At 35.6% G+C, this 23,217-nt stretch overlaps 3 protein-coding genes across 4 annotated transcripts; all 3 read left to right on the top strand.

Moving 5' to 3' along the window:
• The first annotated feature begins 674 nt into the window (after positions 1-674).
• KAPP (kinase associated protein phosphatase) lies at positions 675-7,989 on the top strand. 2 transcript variants are annotated; one of them, XM_089784446.1, is made up of 13 exons: positions 675-920; positions 2,459-2,648; positions 2,754-2,954; positions 3,046-3,221; positions 3,305-3,478; positions 4,184-4,327; positions 4,410-4,471; positions 5,825-5,960; positions 6,315-6,409; positions 6,958-7,073; positions 7,169-7,298; positions 7,590-7,644; positions 7,758-7,989. In XM_089784446.1, the coding sequence occupies exons 1-13, from the start codon at positions 780-782 to the stop codon at positions 7,914-7,916; spliced, it is 1,779 nt and encodes a 592-aa protein (XP_089640572.1). In that variant the 5' UTR covers positions 675-779; the 3' UTR covers positions 7,917-7,989. The 2 variants fall into 2 exon arrangements, with proteins under 2 accessions (XP_089640572.1, XP_021290652.1); XM_021434977.1 differs by having other exon boundaries at positions 676-920; positions 3,320-3,478.
• A 450-nt stretch (positions 7,990-8,439) lies between these two features.
• LOC110421385 (methyltransferase C9orf114 protein) lies at positions 8,440-12,617 on the top strand. The gene is made up of 11 exons (XM_021434978.2): positions 8,440-8,814; positions 8,913-8,960; positions 9,067-9,249; positions 9,367-9,433; positions 9,877-9,941; positions 10,625-10,703; positions 11,191-11,309; positions 11,421-11,500; positions 11,627-11,696; positions 11,981-12,058; positions 12,153-12,617. The coding sequence occupies exons 1-11, from the start codon at positions 8,581-8,583 to the stop codon at positions 12,222-12,224; spliced, it is 1,095 nt and encodes a 364-aa protein (XP_021290653.1). The 5' UTR covers positions 8,440-8,580; the 3' UTR covers positions 12,225-12,617.
• A 741-nt stretch (positions 12,618-13,358) lies between these two features.
• Positions 13,359-23,049, top strand: CHR23 (homeotic protein regulator). Its single transcript, XM_021434828.2, has 12 exons — positions 13,359-13,843; positions 14,767-14,923; positions 15,152-15,216; positions 15,629-15,817; positions 16,384-16,533; positions 17,487-17,882; positions 18,494-18,753; positions 18,923-19,141; positions 20,079-20,286; positions 20,367-20,520; positions 20,962-21,564; positions 22,083-23,049. The coding sequence occupies exons 1-12, from the start codon at positions 13,601-13,603 to the stop codon at positions 22,820-22,822; spliced, it is 3,384 nt and encodes a 1,127-aa protein (XP_021290503.1). The 5' UTR covers positions 13,359-13,600; the 3' UTR covers positions 22,823-23,049.
• The last annotated feature ends 168 nt before the right edge of the window (positions 23,050-23,217 follow it).

The following is a 23,217-nucleotide window of genomic DNA, read 5'->3' on the forward strand; positions in this document are numbered from 1 at the left end:
GTGTGGGGACACCGTCGAAGAAAATATTTGAGTTAGCTTAAAATGTTTTGTAGCCCATCAGGTGCCAAAAATAGGAAAATATCTATAAATCATCATCTCTGCCTATTTTTTTTAAAAAATTTATTAATAAATTTAAAGCTAATTATTTAAATTAATATACATATATAATATTGAACTTAATGTTTTAAAGCATTTTATTTTCTATAGGTAAATATTGCATTGTTAAGTGAGAGAAAATATGTCACAAAATAAAATCTGGGCTTAATTTGGTCCAATATACGAAACTTGCTGGCCTCTTTGTCCAAGACAAAATTCGAATCAACAAACACGAAGGTCTTAAAATATCAAAACGGTTCATGTTATACACATCAGCACGACTTATTCCCTACAGTTACATTTCTATTTTTTTTTTTTGCACCGAATCACTTACACTTGCAAATGATGTAATATAATAATACTAACAAATTGTGATAAATTAATAAGTTCGTGCATGAATACCACGTGTCATACATCCACAAGTTACGGGAAAGTGGACGTACACGTATAGTATCCGTATTTTTGTAAATTTAGAAAGAGTATGGCAATTTTATGGTTTTAAAAGAATTTTTAGATTTTAAAAATAAAAAGGAATTTTACAGTCGATACGTTGAGGAAATAATAATTAAATTTAAGAAAAATTGGGGGAAAATGAGGTGCGACCAATTCAAAGCGAGGTTCTCGAGAAGAGGAGCCCAATCTGAAATCTTTCTCTCTGAGAGGAGAGAGAGCGCGCGACGACGATGGCGATGCTACAAAGCATTGTCCTTTTCACCCTACTTCTCCTTATGTTGCTCCTCATCATCATCCTCATCCTCTTCGCCTTCAAACCATGGCGCTTCTTCTCCTTCTCCTCTTCCTCCACTCGCTCTCGCACCATCAAGGTACCATCTCCTCCCGTTTCATTTCCTTCATCAAGTAATCTAATCCCGTTTTTTCGGTGTTTGATGAGAGAAAACTTTCGTTGGATTATAGGATAATCTATTTTAGGAGCATTGATTTAGGTTTGATTGTAAATTTGCAATTGTGGATCGTTGCCTTTTGAGCGAAGGTTGAGGTGGAAAAACTTTTTCGAGGCTTTATTTGTCACTAATACATGTTTTATTGATTTGTGGTAGTTGGGAGGTTTTTTTCTATTAGAGTTAATTTCGAGACTGCTTTACTGGGGATTTTTAGGTTGATTCATGTATTACCTATCTCGTGTGCAATGAATCCTAGCGCCGAGTTTAAGTAGTAATGTTTTGAATGAATAGAAAAGGAATCTGATAAGGTGGTAGTATGTTACTCGTGGTTCAACTTTCACTTTGCTGAAATCAGTGGAAATGCAGTGCAGCTGTACTTCATTCGTGAAATTGGAGAGATGCATTCTACTCTTTTTTGATATTTTTTAATATTGCCGTTAGATTTTATGGATGCTAACTGATTTTCAAGTGGATCAAAAGCTGATTGGGGAAGTAACATGTAATCTGTTTTATATTAGCTTTTTGAAATGTGAATTTGAAATTTTGAATCGTGAACGCCGGATATGGAATGTAACATGTAGTTTTTTATTAGCTGTCTGAATAGTGGATTTCTATCATGATTATTGGATATGGCTGTAGTTTAGTGGATTTAATATGGTAGGAAATCTGCTCGGAGATCCATGAGTTCAAATCTGAGCGACTCAACAATGATTGACAGCTTAATGCATATTTGTTAATAGTAGATGCTTACAAGTGCCCTACCCTAAGGGCACTTTGTTAAGCTGCCATTTTTAGAATACATATGCATCCGTTGTAGTAGTTGAGGGTGAATTTTCTGATTTTCATTGCATTTTGACTGAAAATGTTTCTTCAAACATTAGCTTTAAGAAGTGTGTTAGGGAACTCATTATTACGACTGATGTTAATTTCTCCTTTGGATGGCAAAATCTGGAGAAAAGAGAAAAGAGGATAACTTAAATGTTGCTTGCAATTTATCTCATAACTCATTTTTTCAATCTATTGGAAGCGGGAAATTTGGGGGTCAAAAACCAACCAATAGACTAATTTTCCTAATACGTCCACTTATTCCCAAATAAAACACGGAACAAAAACGCTAATATCATATAATTGTCTCATCTTTCTCTTCATTTCTTCCATCATGTCCAACCGTATTGAAATTAAATTTTGCTTTCAGTGATCGCTCTCTGTTTCTCTTCCTTTACTTTTCTCTCATCAATCCAAACACAATCTAAGCGCACATGATGGGTGTAATGTTAGAATCTTTCTTTAAACTCTGCATGTGTTTGTCTATCTAAAGGAAAAACTTGTGATAACATTCTGTATATTTGTTATATTCCTTCCATTCAGTCAAGAGGAATTCTTGGGAACTGCTATGCATTTGTTTCTGTTTGAAACTCCTGTGGCCCTTATACATTTTGACACATTGCACTGGTTTGTAGGTTGGTGACTTGGAAAGGCCCCTTGTACCAGATGATGTAGATCTAACTCAAGAACAAAGCAACGATTTGACAAGAAATTATGATTTAGAGGGAGCGTGCCACCAAAATGAAGCTCTTCTGCGCCCTCCTCGCACTCAAGGGCTTATTCACAAACAACGGCTTCCCTCTGCATCTATCCATTTGACTCAGGGTATTAACTTTATGCTTCATCTTTTATTGATTTTCTCTTTATTGATATGGTTTAACTGTACTCCTGCTTAAGTAACTCCAAATGCTAATGATTTACTTTGTACAGGTGATAGCCTGGTTCTAGATGTAGTATCTGATCCTTCAGAGGATATTTTGGTTGGTCAGACACTAAAGCGTCCATTGGTGACAGATCGCTTAGTTGAAGTGCAAAACCATGGTAGACTACCAAATCAAAGTCAAAACTTGAAATATGGTGTGGAAAATGATAGACTTCAAGAGTTTTTGCCCAAGGCTATCAATGGTCAAAGTAATTTTTTATTTCTCTCATTTGTATTGATCCCTTTTTAGTTGACTGCATGTGTAAAGGATGTAACTATATCTTTCTGTTAGAAGTGCAGGAAGTTGTCTCTCTCTTGAGGTTGTCTCAGGTCCTTCTCGTGGACTTCGTTGTTCTGTACAGTCAGCAAGCACTTCAAAGCTGCCATTGACCATTGGAAGAGTTTCTCCAAGTGATTTATTGTTGAAGGATGCAGAGGTTTCCGGAAAGCATGCAATGATAAATTGGAATTCAAATGTAAACTACTTATGAATTGTATGACATTAGTTTTCATTTTGTTGCCTTGCAGTATGTATGGTGTACTAATTGTTTCCAATAAGTATGAACACCTGCAGAAATTGAAATGGGAGCTGGTAGACATGGGTAGCCTCAATGGAACACTATTGAATTCTCAGCCAATTAATCATCCTGATACTGGAAGTAGGCATTGGGGTGACCCAATGGAACTTGCAAGTGGAGACACAATAACACTTGGCACAACCTCAAAAATATGTGTAAGTCAATCCGCTTCTTTATCTACTCGTAATTCTAGTACTTTTGCTTCTGAAAAATATAAATGGTTTCTAGATAAATTCTATTAGGTTCACAAGTACTGGATTTCGCATGAACAAGAGCTTTTCTTCATTCATTTCTCCAGAATATTGAAGTACTTGCATTTTGGTAAAATTTTCTTATTTAAGCAATTTGATAAGATTGCCATAATATGAGAAAATGAGTTAAAAACTTATATTCTGTCTGTCAGGATCATTATATTGATATAAAATACCTCTGATGAAATAGGGTCATATCCCACTAGCCACATCCATTTTTGACATTCTAAAAATACATAATCTTTTTGCTCTTTATCTGTCCAATACTATTTACTTATTTCAGGGAATTCCCATTTGCTTCTATTTCATAGCTATACTTAAAAAGTGCTCTGGTAAATTGAAGAACTTAACATTAATGGTGCACCATCTGCTGACAGTTGATAGACTGTTGTCCTTAAGATAATCCTATATGGTTAATGGGATTGCAGACAACTAGACGTTGATTGTTTACGTAACTGCTTTAGTTTTTTGATTGACTGTTTTGTCGTTAAGTAATTTCTTTTATGTGCTCATTGCAGATAATAAATGTGCATTTCAGTTGGTATTGTGTGGTAATACTGGATTTGCAGCTAATTTTACTGGTTACTCATTATTTTTCTTCATTGACAGGTTCATATTTCATCCCAAAGTGAGTGCCTGGCCCCTTTTGGAGTTGGTATGATTTCGGACCCTATGTCTTTGCGTCGCGGAGGAAAGAAGCTTCCTATGGAAGATGTTTGCTATTATGAATGGCCTCTTCCCGGCGTTGATCAGGTTTTCAAGTTATTAATTTTATAGTTGATATTTTCCGCTTCTACCATAAATGATGAATCTCATACTTGTGCTGACATTGCAGTTCGGAATATTTGGCATCTGTGATGGACATGGTGGTGTTGAGGCGGCCCAATCTGCAAGCAAGTTAGTATTCCTATTCCATCTTTAGTGTGCTTCCTTGCAAGGGTTTGAAATCGACTCTGACACCTCTCATATTTTGATTATTTTATCAGATAAACCTTGTTTTGCATATAATCTTAATCATGCTTACTAAAGTGTATCATAGTCTTCATGGCTTGTCAAAACTAACAAAGTAATATGCATCTTTTCCCATCTATGTTTCTGTATATGTTGTATTTGTTCAAAGTCTGATAGTATGAGGATCACTATCTTCTGATCTAATAATTGGTATGACTTAGTCTTGGTGTGATTTATTCACAGAATATTATCATATATTCTTGTACTTGATTGTATGCCTTCTACTGTTATTACATAATAGTTAGTGTAAAGAAGATTTCAGACCGGCAAACTCAACCCGTTGAACCACAACATTTTTCACTCACTTGTATTACAGTATATTTGTGGATTGAAGTTCAATATATCTCGACAGATTCTGAAATATTTAATATTTAGGTCTAGTTTTTCCTCAAACGCAGTATGTGATAGATCATTAGCTTTTGAGAATTCTCTTATTTTATGGTATAACTTTGAGCATTCTTGATAAAAGGTTCGTTTCTTCTTCCAGTACCTTTCTCTTCCATGATAACCAGACTGCTTGGTAGCTGAAATTTCCAATTGTCATCTTCCTACATATGCCTGCATGTTTCTGTCGTATTCGTTTCCTTTTATAAAAAAATTGACAGTCATGTGTTTATATGGTCATGGATGATCAATATTGCTAATGGTGCTAGGATATTTACTGAATAGTGGAATTTAGAAAATTATTGGTGTGAATTTTTAACTGTACTTGCCAAGTGAAGTGGGTAGAAGAGCGAAAGGTAAGTGGAATACATAGTAGAAAAGCAAGGAAGAATTATTGAAATACCATAGTGCTTGAAAGGGATTTTTGGAGACTAGTAATTGTCATAAAAATGAGAAAACATTTGTGTTTCTTTATTTATCTATCCTTTTTCTTTTTTCTAGTTTTGTCTTTAATTTTGTTTATGAATGCGAGTGAACAAACAGATTGAGATGGAGTATCATGGTGACACACAATGCATTTTGTAATCATATCATTTAGACTCTGTTTTCTTTTGTACTTTTTGGTTGATGAAGATCTTAAAAAAACATGTTCTTGTCTCTGTTTTTTTTTGCTCCTTCTAAATTTGCAATAATCATATTGAAGGTCTAAATTGCTCTATTCTCATACCACTAGGTATTGAGTTTCAGATTGAAGGTTTCTGATCTGACAAAAAACTAGCAGTTCTGCCCTTTTTAGCTGATATTTTGATTTTGAGATAACTATTTTACTAAAAGTTTCAAGAATTTGATGTCCAGGATTTTGCCTGAGATGGTTGCTACCATATTATCAGATTCTGTAAAAAGAGAGAGGGTTTTGTCGCAATGTGATGCCTCCGATGTTCTTAGAGACGCATTCTCTCAAACAGAAGCATGCATGAATAACTATTATGAGGTTTTTTCCTCGCCTGTTTTTTCTTCTTTTCTTTGTCTAACTTCTTTATGTATTTTCATTGTTGTTTAGTTGGTAAATTTCTCAATAGTGCAGTGGAATGCTTTTATTTATCGTAAGGGCCTTAGTGTATTGTATTTATCCTTTCCGTATTGGTAATTTGTAGATATGCTACCTTGTTTTCATGTTGAACTTTAATCTTCTTACGCAGGCTATTGCATATTTTCCAGTTTGACTTTACATATGCTTTTGGTCTTCACACTATAATTTAATGGGTTATTGTCAACTATTGGATCGCTTTCTTCTGTCGTAATTGAAGTTCATGGTTTGCATATGGTAATAATTATTTCCTTGCAGGGCTGTACTGCAACAGTGCTTCTGGTTTGGGCTGATGGTGATGGAAATTTCTTTGCACAATGTGCAAACGTTGGGGATTCAGCTTGTCTTATGAAGTATGTATTTCTGTTCTTATTGGTCCTAGTAGCGGGATCTGTGGGGTGATGGGAATGTTTTATGATTAGAGTCTATCACATGGAGTGTTGAAATAGTCCCAAGGGAAATATGGGTTATCTTGACACTAAGTTTAATTATGATGGCTTTGGTCATGGCTATTCATAATCATATGTAAGAAATTGCTGTTATTCATACTTAGATAATGTTGTAAGTTGTAAATATGAGATCTGTTGTTGTCAGCTATTCATGAAGAAAGCTAATGGCATCTGTCAAAAGCTAGTTGTGCTACTTGCTTTCATTTTAGCCTATGATACATGTAACTATGACGTTACATTGAAGTACTTATGGAGAAGGACCGTTGTAGTGCAATGCATTGGCTGTTACACTGTCATATTGCTGTCTTACCTCTGGCAGAATTTTCTCATGATTTTCTATCCTTTCATATAAATTTTGTATCCCATTCTGCTCATTTATTTAAAATGAAATTTGCTACCTTAATGATGCATCTAGTGCTGTACTTATGAAAAATACAACTTTAATGTGACAGTGTTGGAGACAAGCAGATTAAGATGACGGAAGACCATAAAGTAACTAGTTCTTCTGAAAGACTCCGAATTGAAGGAATAGGGGAACCATTAAAAGATGGGGAAACACGTCTATGTGGTATGTGCAAGTTTCTGTATCTAATCATTACAGTCAGCACTTAGCAGCATCACAAAAATAAGGTACATAATTGAGTAATTGACCACTTGCTTCAGGTTTGAACCTTGCTAGGGTGCTTGGAGATAAGTTTGTGAAACAGCAAGATTCACGCTTCAGTTCTGAGCCTTATATAAGTCAAGTTGTGCATATCAGCCAAACAAGTGGGGCATTTGCGCTACTGGCAAGGTGATTCTATTGATCTTTGTCATTGTTTAAATTTTTGAATGCTAAAATGTATTGCGACAGTCTCAATGGCATTAAAACCATTTCTTTTATTTACATTTGTTGGTTTAGCACATATTATATGATATCATGATCCATTGAACCCTTTCTGAACCAGTCTATTGACATTTACGAAAAACACTTCAATTTGTAGTTGTTGGCTGTATTATTATATTTTCTTGTTTGTATTCTCTATTTTTTGGCCGTTTCTGTCACATTGTTGGAAGGTGGATCTGATTTGCGCATTGATTACAGCGATGGATTCTGGGATGTTGTTAGTGCTAAGAAGGCAATTCAGTTAGTTGCACAGGTATTGTGTTGTAGCATAATATACAGTTTCTTGCTAGTTTGTTGCTGCGTATCAATATTTTCCTTTTGCCTAATGTAATGTTGACAAAATTTTTTAACTTTTGTGCTGCATAGACGAGGGAGAGACATTGTACAGATAAGGAGAATTTGGCAGAGACGATTGCTAATGTTTTGTTGAATGAGGCTAGAATGCTGCGAACAAAGGATAACACCTCTATTATTTTCTTAGATTTTGAAAGCAGATCTAGAATATCTTGTAAAGTTGATTCTTAATATGAACTTCAAGGTTTTTAGTGTGAATTATGATTAATTTTTTCAATGTTATTTTCTTGAAGTTGCTCTGCTATCCAAGCTCTTATTTTCCCACCGGCATGATGCTTGCATCATCTTGCCGAGATCTTATTTTCTTGTTTATTCACTGTTTTTTCCTTTTTTTTTTTTTGAAAGGCATTGTTTATTCACTGTTAATACTTTGACCTCAAACCAATCCAAAATAACACCTTTGAGCCTAATCCTATCCGAGTCCGAGGTGTAAGCTTGGTAGCTTGAAAGCATCTGCTTGACTTAACTTATGATTTAATTCTAAATTTTAAGATTCTTCTAAAAGAGGTCGTACTTAGAAATGTTGGGAATTAATGTAAATTTTTTTTTACTACAAATGTCAATCTACTTGAATGTACATGGATTCTTGGGTTAAATATAGAAACCGTTACGACCGTTCTTTCTTTTTTGCTCATTACGGAAGACAAATTCTGACCGTCAGATACGTAGATTTGTTGTTTTGGACCGGGTTGCCGCTGGGTCTAGGACTCTGGGCCCACGCTCCGCAACAACACAAAGCCGCAAAAGCCTCCAAAAACCTCTCAGAAAACCCTTGTCGATGGCGCAGTTCAGTTTAACTGTTTCACTTCCGCAGCGCAAGACACACGACTGAGAAATGGGAAAGAAGAAGAGAGTCGAAGTGGAAGCAGAAACCGAACCCCAAACAAACTACCACACGAATCCCAGTCTCCTTAACGGTGATGCTCACAAGAAAAAGAAGAAGAAGAAGAAAACCAAAGCAGAGAAAGAAACCAAGAGTGAAGCAGAAGCCGACGAAATTCCCACCGTTAGTATAGCTGTCGCCGGTTCCATCATCGACAACGCTCAATCTCTCGAGCTCGCTACTCGGGTAAACAACCTCTGTTTCTATTCACTATTTCTGCTCTCTCTCTCTCTTTAAAAAAAAAACATTTTAAACATTTCATTTGGCTTTTCCCTTTTGTACAGTTGGCAAGTCAAATTGCTCGTGCTGCGACTATTTTTCGAATCGATGAGGTCTTTTCACCTAATTTCTATTGATTTAATCCTACATTTTAGTCGTTAATTAGTTAATTAGACAAATTAGCTTGTTGTAAGTGTACTTTGTGGTTTGTATAAGCAGGTAGTAGTATTGGACAGTAAGAGTAACTCTGTGAATAAAGGTTCCTTTTCCTTTCCCACACAAAACAATTCAAATGAAAACGAAAGGGGAGCAGCTTTTCTTGTAAGGATCTTGCAGTATCTTGAGACGCCTCAATATCTAAGAAAAGCTCTTTTCCCTAAGCATAATAGCCTAAGATATGTGGTGCGTATCAAATTTTATTACAAATTTGCAGATTTGATTAAATTCTTTTGTTGTTGTTGTGTTTCTTTTAATGGAAGTGAAGTTAAAGTTGATTTTATGTTTGTTTGCATTTTACAGGGAATGTTGCCTCCGCTTGATGCTCCACACCATCTGCGCAAGCATGAGTGGGCACCCTTCCGTGAAGGTAAGTTTTGGTTTGTGCCCTTTGAATTATTCTCTGTTATATATCCTATGGCAGATGAGATAATGAAATTATTTGCTAAATCATGTATTTATTTGGATAAGTTTTACCTTTTATTGTCAAGTAAACTTAACTCCTTAATAGTCTTGTGAATTGGAAACATATGCAATGTAGTAGATTCTTACTAGGTCAAGGTGTGGTTGTTAAAAGTGATCTGTGGGACAGATAAAAATTTCGAGTAATATATTGATATGGTTTTTACATGTAATGGAAACTGAGGTTAGCAGCTTTTACAAAGAAGTGATAAGGTTAGGTTGCAGATTGTAAAGAACTTGGATGTAATTTCTGTGAGGGAATCTTAGCAATCTTTAGTAAACTGAAGATGTAGCTTGATTAGACTGAATTCAATCTTTTATCTGACTTCATTTGTTGTGATAACTTTATAGGTGTCACACTTAAAGAAAGAGCTACAAGCTCTGTGGGAACAGTGGTTGATGTAGGTTTAGATAAGGTATGTTCTTTCTTGGAGTTTGTCTCACTTAAACATGATGCCTATATAGTGTTTTTCTTTTTCAAAATCAAATGGAAAATTTAACATTGATACACAGAGATAGAATAGTATACAACTTCACATTGAAAAAAATAAATAAATCAAGAAGATTGTACTCAACTTATGTGACCACATAACAGTCCTTATATGGGTAACTCTTAACTGCATATCTATATGTTTGCTCCTTGTAGTTGTTAATAGTTAATAGCAGAAGGCTTCTGCCTTTTGGCTAAATATTCCTTTAACGTATGCTTCTTTTGTTTCATTTTGAGCATAGGGGTCTTAAATAGAAAGAAATTAAATACCTGCGGACGAACACTTAATTCTTGGTTGCTAATTTGCTGCCGTTCATTTATTGGGATTTCCTTAACTTTTTCATATTATTACTCGGTACTCACATAGAGTTTCAAATAAAAGCTGGCAATGAGAAGGGATTGTATTTGTTTCACACTTAAAGTTCTTCAAGGTTGTAATTTTTTTTCTGTCTAATTGCATTTACAAAGCTCAATGATGCCTTTACTTTAACTTGCATTGTATTTTTTCTCTCATTCAGATTAAACTGTATAGTGAGTTCCTTTGATAAGGAGTGTGACATGCTAATTATGATTTTTTTTTTTTTGGTTATTTCATGGTTCTTTGTGCAGAATGTTGTGGTGGATCAAGTACTTGAACCTGGAATAAGAATCACTGTTGCTATGGGTACTAACAACAACCTGGATTCTGGTAATAAATTCGTTCTAACCTTGTTTTATGTCTGGAGTCATGTGATGGTTAATTTAAGTTTGGTTGATTGCATGTGTGTCAGAAAACTTAAACCTAGCTTGATACGTAGGTTTTAAGTTGATTTACATGAACATCTTTATCCCGTATGTTACTGAATAATGCAAATTTTACATGCCTTGGTTCCATCCATAATGGAATGTTTGGCTGTGATATTTTTTTATTTTGCATTTAGCAGACATGTAATAATGAAATAGTGCTGGTCAAACTTGCATTTGCATGAAAGAATTTTTCTCTCATTTTGTTCTTGGATGAACCCTTTCTCTGAGCTTGTTCTAGAGAAGTTTCTTTGTTTTGGACTTAAAATGATGCACTCTTTTAATTTGTCCAAGGTTATAAGTGCCTCCACAATTTATCTTTACACGACATTCATACAGATGACATTATGTGTGTTTAGCTCATAAAGTTGATCTTTTATCCATTTTTGTAGATTTACCACGCCAAGTTGTCTCGTCTTCCAAGCCCAGGGAAGAAGCAGGAACGTATTGGGGGTATAAAGTGCGGTATGCTTCCAACATCAGTTCAGTATTTTCAGAATGCCCATACAAGGTACGTATACTTTGATGGTGCACTTTTAAACTACTGCCTCTTCCTCTCTAATTTCTTGTTTTTTCTTAATCTACCACTGACATAAGGATAGCTTTTATGATGTTGTCGCAGGGTGGGTATGATCACTTGATTGGTACATCTGAGCATGGACTGATTGTTAATTCATCAGAGCTTACTTTGCCTGCTTTTAGGTATATTTTTGTTTTTATTGGACCCTTTAAGTATGACTTATTATTGGTTTGTTATTTTTTGTTGGTAAAACTTATTATTTTATAAATTTATTGCTGGTTTGTCACAATTGCTTGATAATTTAGCAGGCATTTATTAATTGCTTTTGGTGGACTTTCTGGGTTAGAAAAGAGTGTAGAAGAGGATCATAAGTTAAAGGTATGTTACTGTAGGAAGCTTAATTTCGGGTTTGTGTCTTTCCGGTACACATTACTGTTTCTTTTTCTTCAGATGATAAGAATTGTGCTTTTCCTGCGATGATGAACATTTGTGCTTGAGTAAAAAATAATGGCAATGCTCTTTTAGTTTTAACCAACCAACAGTGACATTTTTCACTTTTGTACGTTTCTGTAACTTTTTGGTTCACCATGTGCTGAATTTTGTTATGTATTGACAGAACTGAGTCAGTTATTCTTTGGTTTTGATGTTGTGTATTCTCTTAGGGAAAAAATGTCCGTGACATATTTGACTTGTATTTGAATACATGCCCGCATCAAGGAAGTCGAACAATTCGGACAGAGGTGCCCTTGATTTCTTTTTGTCTAATTTTGCATTGTATAATTCAATTTATGTAGTCATAAGATCAACGTTTGAGTTTAGATCTTTACAAAACAGGAAGCACTCTTTATATCACTCCAATATTTCCACGAACCAATTACTCAAGCATTGCAAAGAGCCAGGAGCTGAAGATAACTTGGACTCTCAAACATCCAAGCATCAAGTTTTCTCACCTCGGCTGGAACAACGAATGTTTTTGCTTGAGGCCGACATTCTCCAGATTTTGAAGCTGGTTGCTGCATGCTCATGCTCATGCTCTGAAAGACAGGTCCATGAAATGTTTGATGCCAAAAATGTCTCCCTATTCTTGTAACCACCAAGGTTTGCCTTCAAGTTATTCGGCTTCTCTCTTTGCCATCAAAGCCCTTATTTCGGATGCCTGTTTTTCAACTTTTGTAATGTGAACTTTAGTGTAAGTTTACTTTTGCGTTACAAAGTTTCTCTTCAACATGGAGATGAACAAACTAGCAATAAAAAAAAAAAAGGAAAAAATTAAGATATATGGATGGATGGATGGATTTTTGTCTTAATGGTTTTATCAAATATTATGGTTGTTTTTATACCCATTAAGTTAAATTTCTAAATATAAATACCCTTTAATCTGATTCTTTGCCAATTTTACTCCAACAAATAAACTTAACTATATTATATAATTATGGGTAAATTTTATTTATATTTTTTGTGATTTTAATTTCTTTTATGTGACAATTTTTTGTCTCAATTATGTCAGATTTTTTTTTTCTGAAAGTGGATAATTTTTATTTTCAATAATGGGTTAGATCATTAATTTTGTCTAATAAACCTGTAAAAACATCTTTAACTGTAGATAAATAGACTAATTTTGAATTGAAAGTATTTTGATAATTTTATTAAGTAAAATTAATAATCTAAATTTATCATTCACTGGGAAAAAAAAAAAGTAGAAACCTATTAAGTACTACCTAATTCGCAATTGGTAAGTGAGGACTTTTTTTTCTATTGAAAAACGTCAGTTCTTAATCTTTCATATTCTCTTTTTGGCAATGCATATAGTTCCCATTTTTTTTTCAATCTTTTTCAGAATTTGTGTAGAATTAGAGTAAAAAATTTAATTTATATATAATTATAAAAAGTCAAAAGAACCGACCAAGCGAAGGAGTCACGAAGGCGACTATGTACTTAAGAAGGGGCATTTTTGTCATTTCAATATAATCTAGAGTCGTGTTTGGTTGTGCAAAATAAAACTAGGGCTGGCTCCCTAGTTATCTCTCCTTACAAAAACGAGAGAGAAAACGCCGAACCAACAAGAGGATCGTGAAGGTGTTCGGGCCGAAGAGAAAGAAAAAGAAAATAAAAAGAGAGAGAGAGAGTGTGTGTTATCTCCCTTACTAAGCACCCCACAAAGGCAACAGATAAAAAATTTTTCTTTTTTTTTTATTTTCTTTACAAAATAAACCTTCCCTCGTTTTTAAATTAAAAAAAAAAGAAAAGAAAAATTAACCGTTGCGAAAAAATTCGTTCCCGCCATGGTGGCTCAGCTGGAGCACCAACAGCAGAAGGAGGAACCTTGTTTAGACAATTTACAGAAGGCAAAGTCTTTGATCTGTGCCCTTAACTTTGTCTCTAGAAACCTCCCTCTCCCCCCTGACCTATTCGACGTCGTTTACTCTATTTGTTGTGATGAACAAGAAGGTCTTTCGGAGGCCACGGATGATGGGACCCAGGGTGATGATGGATCTGATGATGCTGGAGTTTCCCAGATGGGAACGGTCCGTGTTTTTGGAAATTTCCTTTTGATATATAGTTTTTTTTGCCTTGGGAATTGTTGTGAATTTGAGGGTTTTTAAGTTTGTTTTGTGTCTAATTGTTCTGAAATTTGTTTCTTTTTGCTGTGAATTTTTGTTCTTTTATGTGGTTTTTTATACCCTTTTGTTGGTTTGGTTTGTTTTGTGAGAAATTATTTTGAATTTTGAGTTTTTTTTTTCTGTGAAATTTATGCCTCTAATGGGAATTTGTGTGTTTTTTTCTTTTTTTGGTTGTGTTTGAGATACCCTTTTGTTGGTTTGGTCTGTTTTGTTTAGAATGTGTTGTTTCTCTTTGATACTCTTCTACTAGTTTGCTTCTATTGTGTGCGTAATTGCTATGAATTTGGGGCTCATTTTTTGTTCTTGAGATGGCCAATTCTTGTTCAAGGTCAATATTATTTTTGTGTTTTTGAAGAAGAAATTATGAGGTTAGGTTTTGGATTGATTTTATTAGAACTTCTGGATTTTGGTGTGTTATAGGGAGTAATAACAACCTTTTCTTGGTTTTGTATCTTGCTGTTGAATTGAAGTTCTCAAGGAAAGGCGTCGGGGATTCTGTTTCAGTATTTTGGCTCTTATATTTTGCTTGATCTTCATGTGTTAAATTGTTTTCAGTGTTCTAAGACAACAACCCCCCCCCCCTCACCCCCAAATTTTTTTTTGCTGCTGAAATTGACTGAATTTAATGCCTATAGTAATTTTTAGGGGTCTTAGACTTGCAGCTGGAGTGCTTCCCTTTTATGATAAACTTGGCGTGGCAAAAGTGTGCTTTCATTGCAGTGTGCATTTGGACTTACAATTATTGCAGTAATTCTAAATTGTAGCGCCAGAATATAATCTTTCTAGTTCTGGTTTCTTAAAATGTTGATTTAACATTCATGTGACAGGATGAATCTTCTAATTTTAAGAAGGATGATTTATTGGGTGACCTTGATGATGCATTATCAAAACAACGCTCAAAATGCATGTCTGGTTCTGGCTTGGCAGAATCGAAGGAAAACCATTACCAGAGCCACCTTCATCATCGGTTGAATGAACTTGAAGGTTATTATTTTCTATAAAGGATCTTTACCAAATATTTCATGGTTTTGCACATAGTAACCATATGTGAATATTTTTGTGATAGAAAATCTTCTATATTTGGTTTGGGGGTGAATCTAACTTTCTAATAGTGACATCTGTGAGTTTTAAGTGTAGCAAAATGCAATTTCAAGTTGTAGTTTGGACGACCATTTTTAGAAGGATTACTTATGCCTTTATATTTTAAATCAGAATTGCCTACAAGCAGAGGGAGGGACCTGCAGGCAAAGTGCTTACTTGAACTCTATGGACTAAAGGTAAATTACCGCACTAAAGTTGCTGATACACATATTAATACAGAAAATGCAATTATCTGTTCTACTGGTTGGGCAGCTGTTTATTGCGCTACAATGAAGTTATTTCTCCCCCTTTAGACTGTTTGCCTACAGAATCAATATGTTTTCACAAACTTGCTTTCTGTTGTCTAAGAACTGTTCTGTTAAGGACTTTCAAAATTCAGTGAAGTATGACCAAATGCAGCCTATATAACGAGATATCATAGCAATATATTCCTTGTTGCCACTTTAGCCCTTTTATCTAACTAAAGCATGCAACTGAAGAAGTTCGTAGATTGATTATGATGAATTATTTTTCTATCTCCTGCTTCATCTTGGTATTGGTTGATGACATGGATTATGTCCTTGTGGCCAAGGACCTTTTTCCTGGCAGCTAGCAGAGTTGCAAAGCAAGATACGTTCTCATGTGAGTTCTGAGTACTGGCTTCATGTCAACTGCACATCTCCTGACAAGCGATTGTTTGACTGGGGCATGACGCGATTGCCTTTTCCTTCATATGGAATTTTTGTTCCATTCACTACAGAAGCTGATGATCAAGCGAGAAAGAAACGGGATTATGAGGTCATTTACTTATCTATTAATTATTTTAACTTAGTCTTGCTTGAGAAAGTGCATATTGAAATCTAGGTTTATTGATTTTGGATGAAATATATAATAAAAATGTAGTTCAACCGCATGGAATGAGGTGACACTGAGAAATTTATGGTTGCCATTTAGTATTTACCTATCAAATCCTTTTCCTTTGAGATCCCATGTTCACAGGATGTGACTAAAAAGTTTACTTTAGCTGTCAAAAGCTTCTTCTTTATTTGGGCTTGGGACAGGCTATGTAAAAGATATAGCAAGTAACATGTGCAGAGCTTGTCTAGAGGATATGGGAGAAAGGGTAAAATTGCTAAGAGTGTTCACTGGGTTAACTTTGGGATTGCTTTTCTATTAGAAAGCCCTTCAATGAGTGAGTCCGATCCTTTGTATTAGGAGAAGTAGAGATGAAATCGTAGAAGTCTTGTCGAATACAAAATCAATATATGCGCTATCTAAAGGGAAAAACAAAAGAACTTATTATGTGTCAAAAAGGGATTGAAATTTCTTTTACACTGTTGATGAAGTCAAAAAGTTTTGTGCAGAGGCTATCACGGTTGAGGGAGGAGGAAAGGAACCAATTGGAGAATAGAAAGAAGAAATTTTTTTCAGAAATAGTTAATGCCTTCCGTGACTTCCAATTGCAAATTCAAGCTACTCTAAAGCGTCGAAAACAAAGGAATGATGGTGTCCAGGTATAATGCTTTCTCTTTGTGTTATATATTTTATTGCTTTGTTATATATCTGGTAGGGATTCATGGGTGCTAAGTCATGCCCTACTTGAATGCGAATATATGGGGAATTTTGTGGAAATGGTTGTCTTGAACCAAATATTGATCATACTAATTGGAACCATTTACAGGGTTCATGGGGAGATGAAATATAGATGTTAGATAGGTAATTGATGAAACTACAGCTTCGCTTTAAGCCTTTGTGAACTGAAGCATCACATGGAGTGCATTCAAGCCTTTTGATTTCATTGTAAAACATTCATTAAGCTCTTTATACAAATTACCTAGTTGTATTCTAATGAAGCCATACTGTGATGGGTATAATTTATTATACTACAACAATTACCATTGCTTATCATAGCTTATTATACACAAAGTCGCCCTTACTTTCTTTCTCTCTTTTCTCAATAATGTGTTGCATGTGTTCAATAGAACATCAGTTTTAGGCACTTCCTAAACGCAAATGAAAATCTGAACAACTTTTTTCTGTTAGTATGGGGAATTCCAGTATTTGTACCTTTATCAAGCATTTTTGAGTGCCTAGATGTTTCCTGGCTATTGAAGCATCCTCATTTAATATTACCTTGTTGTTTATTCAAGTTATACAAACATAAATAGGAAAAGATTTTGGTAGTCTTGCAATTAGAAAATGTATACTTTTTACTGTGCTTTCAGTTGCAACGACAATGTGGTTTCAACGTTTAGATATTAAGTATATTTTCGCAAAAGCATAAGTACTTATTGCATCCTGAAGGAAAACTTTCCAAGAAATAAGTTGCCCGGTTAAGTATCTTTTGTAATTATAAACAGTGATTTATAGTTCCCTTACTTGATTTAACATCAATTACGAGAAGCTATAGGCATCACAACATGTGGTATAAACTATAAAGAGCCTTACAGTTTTGGTATTTTAACAGGCATGGCATGGAAGGCAAAGACAACGTGCTACAAGAGCAGAGAAATTGAGGTTCCAGGCCCTGAAGGCTGATGATCAAGAAGCATATATGAGATTAGTAAAGGAGAGCAAGAATGAAAGATTAACTATGCTTCTTGCGGAAACAAATAAGCTCCTTGTTAATTTGGGAGCTGCTGTTCAACGGCAGAAAGATGCTAAAGTTTCAGATGGCATTGAAGATTTGAAAGATTTAGATTCTGATTCACTGGAGGTGGAGGCTTCGAAGGATGGAACTCCTCAAGATTCACCACCCGAAGAAGTTATAGACGCCACTGACTCTGATCAGAATGATGACTCCAGTGATCTACTTGAAGGTCAGAGGCAGTATAACTTGGCTATTCACGCAATTCAGGAGAAGGTAAGGTTATAAACCCTATTATTCATATGACTATACCACTCTATTTTCATTTTTAATGTTGTATCCTGGACCATTGGGATTTTCGTTTTTTTTGGCCAAAGGACCATTGGGATTTGATTATCACAGAATTCAATTGCACTGTAAGAAATTGGAACAGTGTGTATGTCTACTTGCTGCACATTCATGGCGATAAAAGCAGCTTAAATGTTTTTTTTTGGTTTCTTTTAACTATTGGAAGATGATTTTCTGTTAGTAGTTTCAATATGTTCAAGCATTTGTGCAATCCCTTAGTCATGGATTCCATCTTATTGAACATGTGTAGATTATTCTTGGGTTTTTGTGGTAATTATAATTTGTGGCTAATTTGCTTTATGGGAGGATATTATGTTCAATAATATAATTTACAGGTCCAGGTGGATGCCTGTGAATAGTCCTTTCCCAATGGTCAATGTTACTTCCTAGTGTATCCACCTAATTGCTTTCATTATGGTCTCTCCTTAAGCATATTCTATTCGCATTGTAGACTGTCCATGTTTGCAATATTCGTGATCTTTTAATCTCTGTTTAATTTTTTGGGAAGAAGCTACTAAATGTTTATGTTCTGTAAACAGGTAACTGAGCAACCATCCATGCTTCTAGGTGGAGAGTTAAGATCATACCAGTTAGAAGGGCTTCAATGGATGCTCTCTTTGTTCAATAACAACCTTAATGGAATTTTAGCTGATGAGATGGGGTTGGGAAAAACAATACAGACTATTTCATTAATTGCATATCTCATGGAGAACAAAGGTGTGGGTGGGCCCCACTTGATAGTGGCTCCAAAAGCTGTACTACCAAATTGGATCCATGAGTTCTCAACGTGGGCTCCTAGGTATACACAAAGTAGTCCTTGAAAACAACTTCCTCCCTCCCTTCCTCTTTCTCTCTCTCACGTATGTATGTGCATGTTTACCTGCACACATTCATTCATACAGATTCATTTGCTTTTGCATGTGGAAATTATAATTTTAAATATCTTATGCATTTTCTTCTTGTTTCAGCATCCATGCAATCCTTTATGATGGACGTTTAGATGAGAGGAAGACAATGAGGGAAGAAATATCAAGAGATGGAAAACTTAACGTGTTGATCACGCACTATGATCTTATTATGAGAGATAAAGCGTTCCTGAAGAAGATACACTGGTATTACATGATTGTTGATGAAGGTCATCGGTTAAAGAATCATGAGTGTGCTCTTGCACGAACCCTCATCTCAGGGTATGATGATAAACTTAATACTATCTCCTCCCAGATTGCAATCGTGTTTTATCGTAAAGTTTTACATATCCCACTTTTTCCTGCCATTGCCTGTTGGTATGGGTATTCTTGATCCTAAAGAACTCTCTACCATATCTTGTTTCACCTCTGAGGTAATGCAATTGATTAGCAAGAGGCCTTACTAGCTTTGGGTCTTTTAATTGCATGTGGCTTGTAGCTTTCTGTAGAAACATAACAGGAGTGAAAATGTAAGGATCGAAAAGGTGAATTGCTTTCCTCTTGCATAATGATTGTTTTATTTTCTTCCTCCTTTTTCACCCTTTTCTTTTCAATCTATATTACCTACCAAACCTTTTCCCACTTTGTAAGGTTACCTATTACATCACTGGTTTCAATATACATTTATAGTTTTTATTTTCCGTGAACTCGCCAGATCTGGGGGAGGGGGCGGGGGGGTGTGGCACAGAGTTGGATGGGATGGAGGGTTATATAGATAGATTGATAGAGGTGCAATCTACTAATTACGTAATGTGGTGTGTTGCTTTAGGTTGCCTGTCAAATCTGTTCAAGCCAGATACCACTTGACTGATACTACTTTGGCTTGAAAAATGTCCACATATGAATCTTCAGGATTCTAGAGTAGACGGCAATACTTTCTATTTGTCTTCCTTCCTCACCTCCCTTTCCCTTCCTGTGCTTTTGAGTTTAAATGCTCTTTTTGAATGTCATCTGCAGTAAACACTTTTTGTGTTTAGAATTTGTTTTGAAAGCAAGCGCTTTATGGTTGTATTAAAATAAATTGCAAATATAAATTGTCTTGAATTTTACCTTTCTGCAACATAATTTAAGGCTAAAGTATTTCACTGCTTTTGAAAGATTTATGTCTGTGCATGAAAATTGTAAAGGCTTTTCTAATTGAATTTTCACCTGTTTGCAGCTATCAGATCCAGCGTAGACTTCTGTTAACTGGGACCCCAATACAAAATAGTTTACAAGAATTGTGGTCCCTCCTTAACTTTCTTCTCCCAAACATTTTCAATTCAGTTCAGAATTTTGAGGAGTGGTTTAATGCCCCCTTTGCAGATCGTGGTGATGTTTCTCTTACAGATGAAGAAGAACTCTTGATTATTCGTCGTCTGCATCATGTAGGTCTTCATTGTTGTTTCAAACTCTCCCATCTATCGTTGGGACTTCTTTATATTTGATACAATTCCTTGATTTTCAGGTTATAAGGCCATTCATCTTGAGGAGAAAAAAAGATGAGGTGGAAAAATACCTTCCTGGAAAATCTCAGGTTATACTCAAATGTGATCTGTCAGCATGGCAGAAAGCGTACTATCAGCAAGTAACAGAGAAGGGCAGGGTTGGGCTAGATAATGGTTTGTAGATTCTACTTTTATGTGATGAGTTGGCTTTTTTTAATGACGTCTTGCTTTATCTATTTGTCAAAAACTGTCCATACTGTCTTTAATACCGTTAAGGGGATTGACATTGTTTTCAAAATGCTAAGCAACTACTTCAGTAGCCAACTCTTTCTTCACGAAATGAAGAGAGATAGGTCTTGTCCCATGAGAGTTGCCATATATCAACTACAACTTTCTCAATTTGTCAACGGAGTTTTGCCTATCTTGTGTAATCTTTTCCATATTTTTTTTATCCAATTTACGCTAGGTCAAGTCTTAATCTTGGGCTTTTCACATTTGTTGTTGATCTCATTTGAACTGCATTAAATGGTTTCCATCTTAGCAGTAGTACTACCTTACTGAAAAGGAAAGTAGAAATAGTTGACAGTTGTTAACTAAGACGTTTGAATTTTCCAGGGTCTGGGAAATCAAAGAGCCTCCAAAACCTGACAATGCAATTGAGGAAGTGTTGTAACCACCCATACCTTTTTGTGCCTAACTACAATATGTGGCAGAGAGAGGAGGTTGTAAGAGCATCGGGAAAATTTGAGCTCCTTGATCGTTTACTCCCAAAACTTCACAGAACTGGCCATCGAGTCCTGCTTTTTTCCCAAATGACTCATCTCATGGACATTCTTGAAATATATCTGCGACTCAATGATTTCATGTATCTAAGACTTGATGGCTCTACAAAAACTGAGGAGAGAGGATCTTTGCTGAAGAAGTTCAATGCAACAGACTCTCCTTATTTTATGTTTCTATTAAGCACTCGTGCTGGAGGTCTTGGCCTGAACTTGCAGACAGCAGACACTGTAATAATTTTTGATAGTGACTGGAACCCCCAAATGGACCAACAGGCAGAGGATCGAGCCCATCGTATAGGGCAGAAGAAGGAAGTCAGGGTCTTTGTGCTGGTTAGTGTTGGATCAATTGAAGAGGTCATTTTAGAGCGTGCAAAGCAGAAGATGGGTATTGATGCCAAGGTCATCCAGGCTGGATTATTTAATACAACTTCCACAGGTTTGTTGTGCTTGACTTAATCATTATCTATGTAATGCATGCGACATAAAATAAGTATGGCATGAGATAAGATAGGTAATATACTAATATTTCCTCAGTTCTGTCCTAGTGTATTTGATAATTAGCAGTTGGAGGATGCCCAAGCTATTGGTAGATACATATGTTTGCATGGTATGAAAGGTTTTGTGTGGGGATAAGGTACAAATTTATCATTCTAGTGGGTGATAAATTAAATTACCCGCTCATCTTTGAGCTAGTGCAATTTTATCAGTATTTTTTTAATTTGGGTCTCAATTGATAGAAGTTTAATGGGAAAAGAATATTATGCGAGTGAATTTGGTTCAAAATATGTGTTTTTAATTCTCTTCTTGTAATATACTGGAGCAATTGTTGTGTTCATCTATCGCATGGCAACGTGTCTTCTCCTTTAAGTTCATGTTTTGATTGTATTCCTATTTGATTCTCTGGTTGCGTAAATTCAACACCATGCTAAATGTGATCATATTGATATAATGCAGCTCAGGACAGAAAAGAAATGCTGGAAGAAATCATGCGTAGAGGGACAAGCTCACTTGGAACAGACGTGCCAAGTGAGAGAGAAATCAACCGGCTTGCAGCTCGTACGGATGAGGAGTTCCGGATGTTTGAGCAAATGGACGAGGAAAGAAGACTGAAGGAGAATTATAGGTCTCGACTCATGGAGGAACATGAGGTACCTGAGTGGGTGTATGAACTTAACAACGATGATGGGAAGGCCAAAGCCTTAGAAAATAACAAAGTTGAATTAGGGAAGCGAAAAAGGAGAGGGGGGAACTATTATCCGGATACATTGAGTGACTTACAGTTTATGAAGGCTGTGGAAAATGCAGAAGACATGGCGACAAAATTGTCAAGTAAAAAAAAGAGAAAAGACCACCTTCCTCCTGGGGCCAATGAATCTGCTAGTAATAACGTAGGAGTAGAGAAAAAGGTATTAGAATACAGGAACGAGAATGTGCCGGCAGTAAGCGAGGGAACCAGCGAAGATACCTATGGTTCAGCTCCAAAGACACTCAAGTCCAATGGTGAAACGAATGAGAAACCCAAATACCCTGGTGTGGAAAAATCTGAACATCAGGGTGTTGGAGGAAGTTCCTGGAATGAGCGAATAATTACATGGAATACACATAAGAAGAAGAGATCAAGCTATGTCGTCCCAACTTCTTCATCAGATTCAAGAGGGCAGAATTCCAGTGGAAGAGGAAATGGATGGGCTTGATGTAAAGTTCCTGCTCAAGCAGCAGTGGCCTAATGGGATGATCCTCATCACTCTGGGTAGAGATGGATTTATCCTATAAAAAAGGAAAAAACGTTGGTAGTACTCTGCCATCAACCAAGTTTGGAAAAGTTTTAATTTTGCCCTCATTGTAATTCAATTAGCATTCTACTTTAAAAATTTGATTCATGTTAATATTGCATAATTAATTAGCACTGTTTCTTAAGAAATTTTTACTTTCTCCAACCAAAAAAATAGTGTTTATGGGTAATAAGAACAAATTTTATTTAGTGGTGACACCTTCTACACAAATAGTAATCTCGTTGAAATTAAAGTCAATAAATGAAAATTTAATTGTTCAATAAAATATATATAATGAAATAAAATTCACTTCTTGC

Source organism: Theobroma umbraticum, unplaced genomic scaffold (assembly GCF_002168275.2).
Source record: "Theobroma umbraticum cultivar Fairchild unplaced genomic scaffold, ASM216827v3 scaffold_130.0, whole genome shotgun sequence".
Classification (NCBI taxonomy): Eukaryota; Viridiplantae; Streptophyta; class Magnoliopsida; order Malvales; family Malvaceae; genus Theobroma; species Theobroma umbraticum.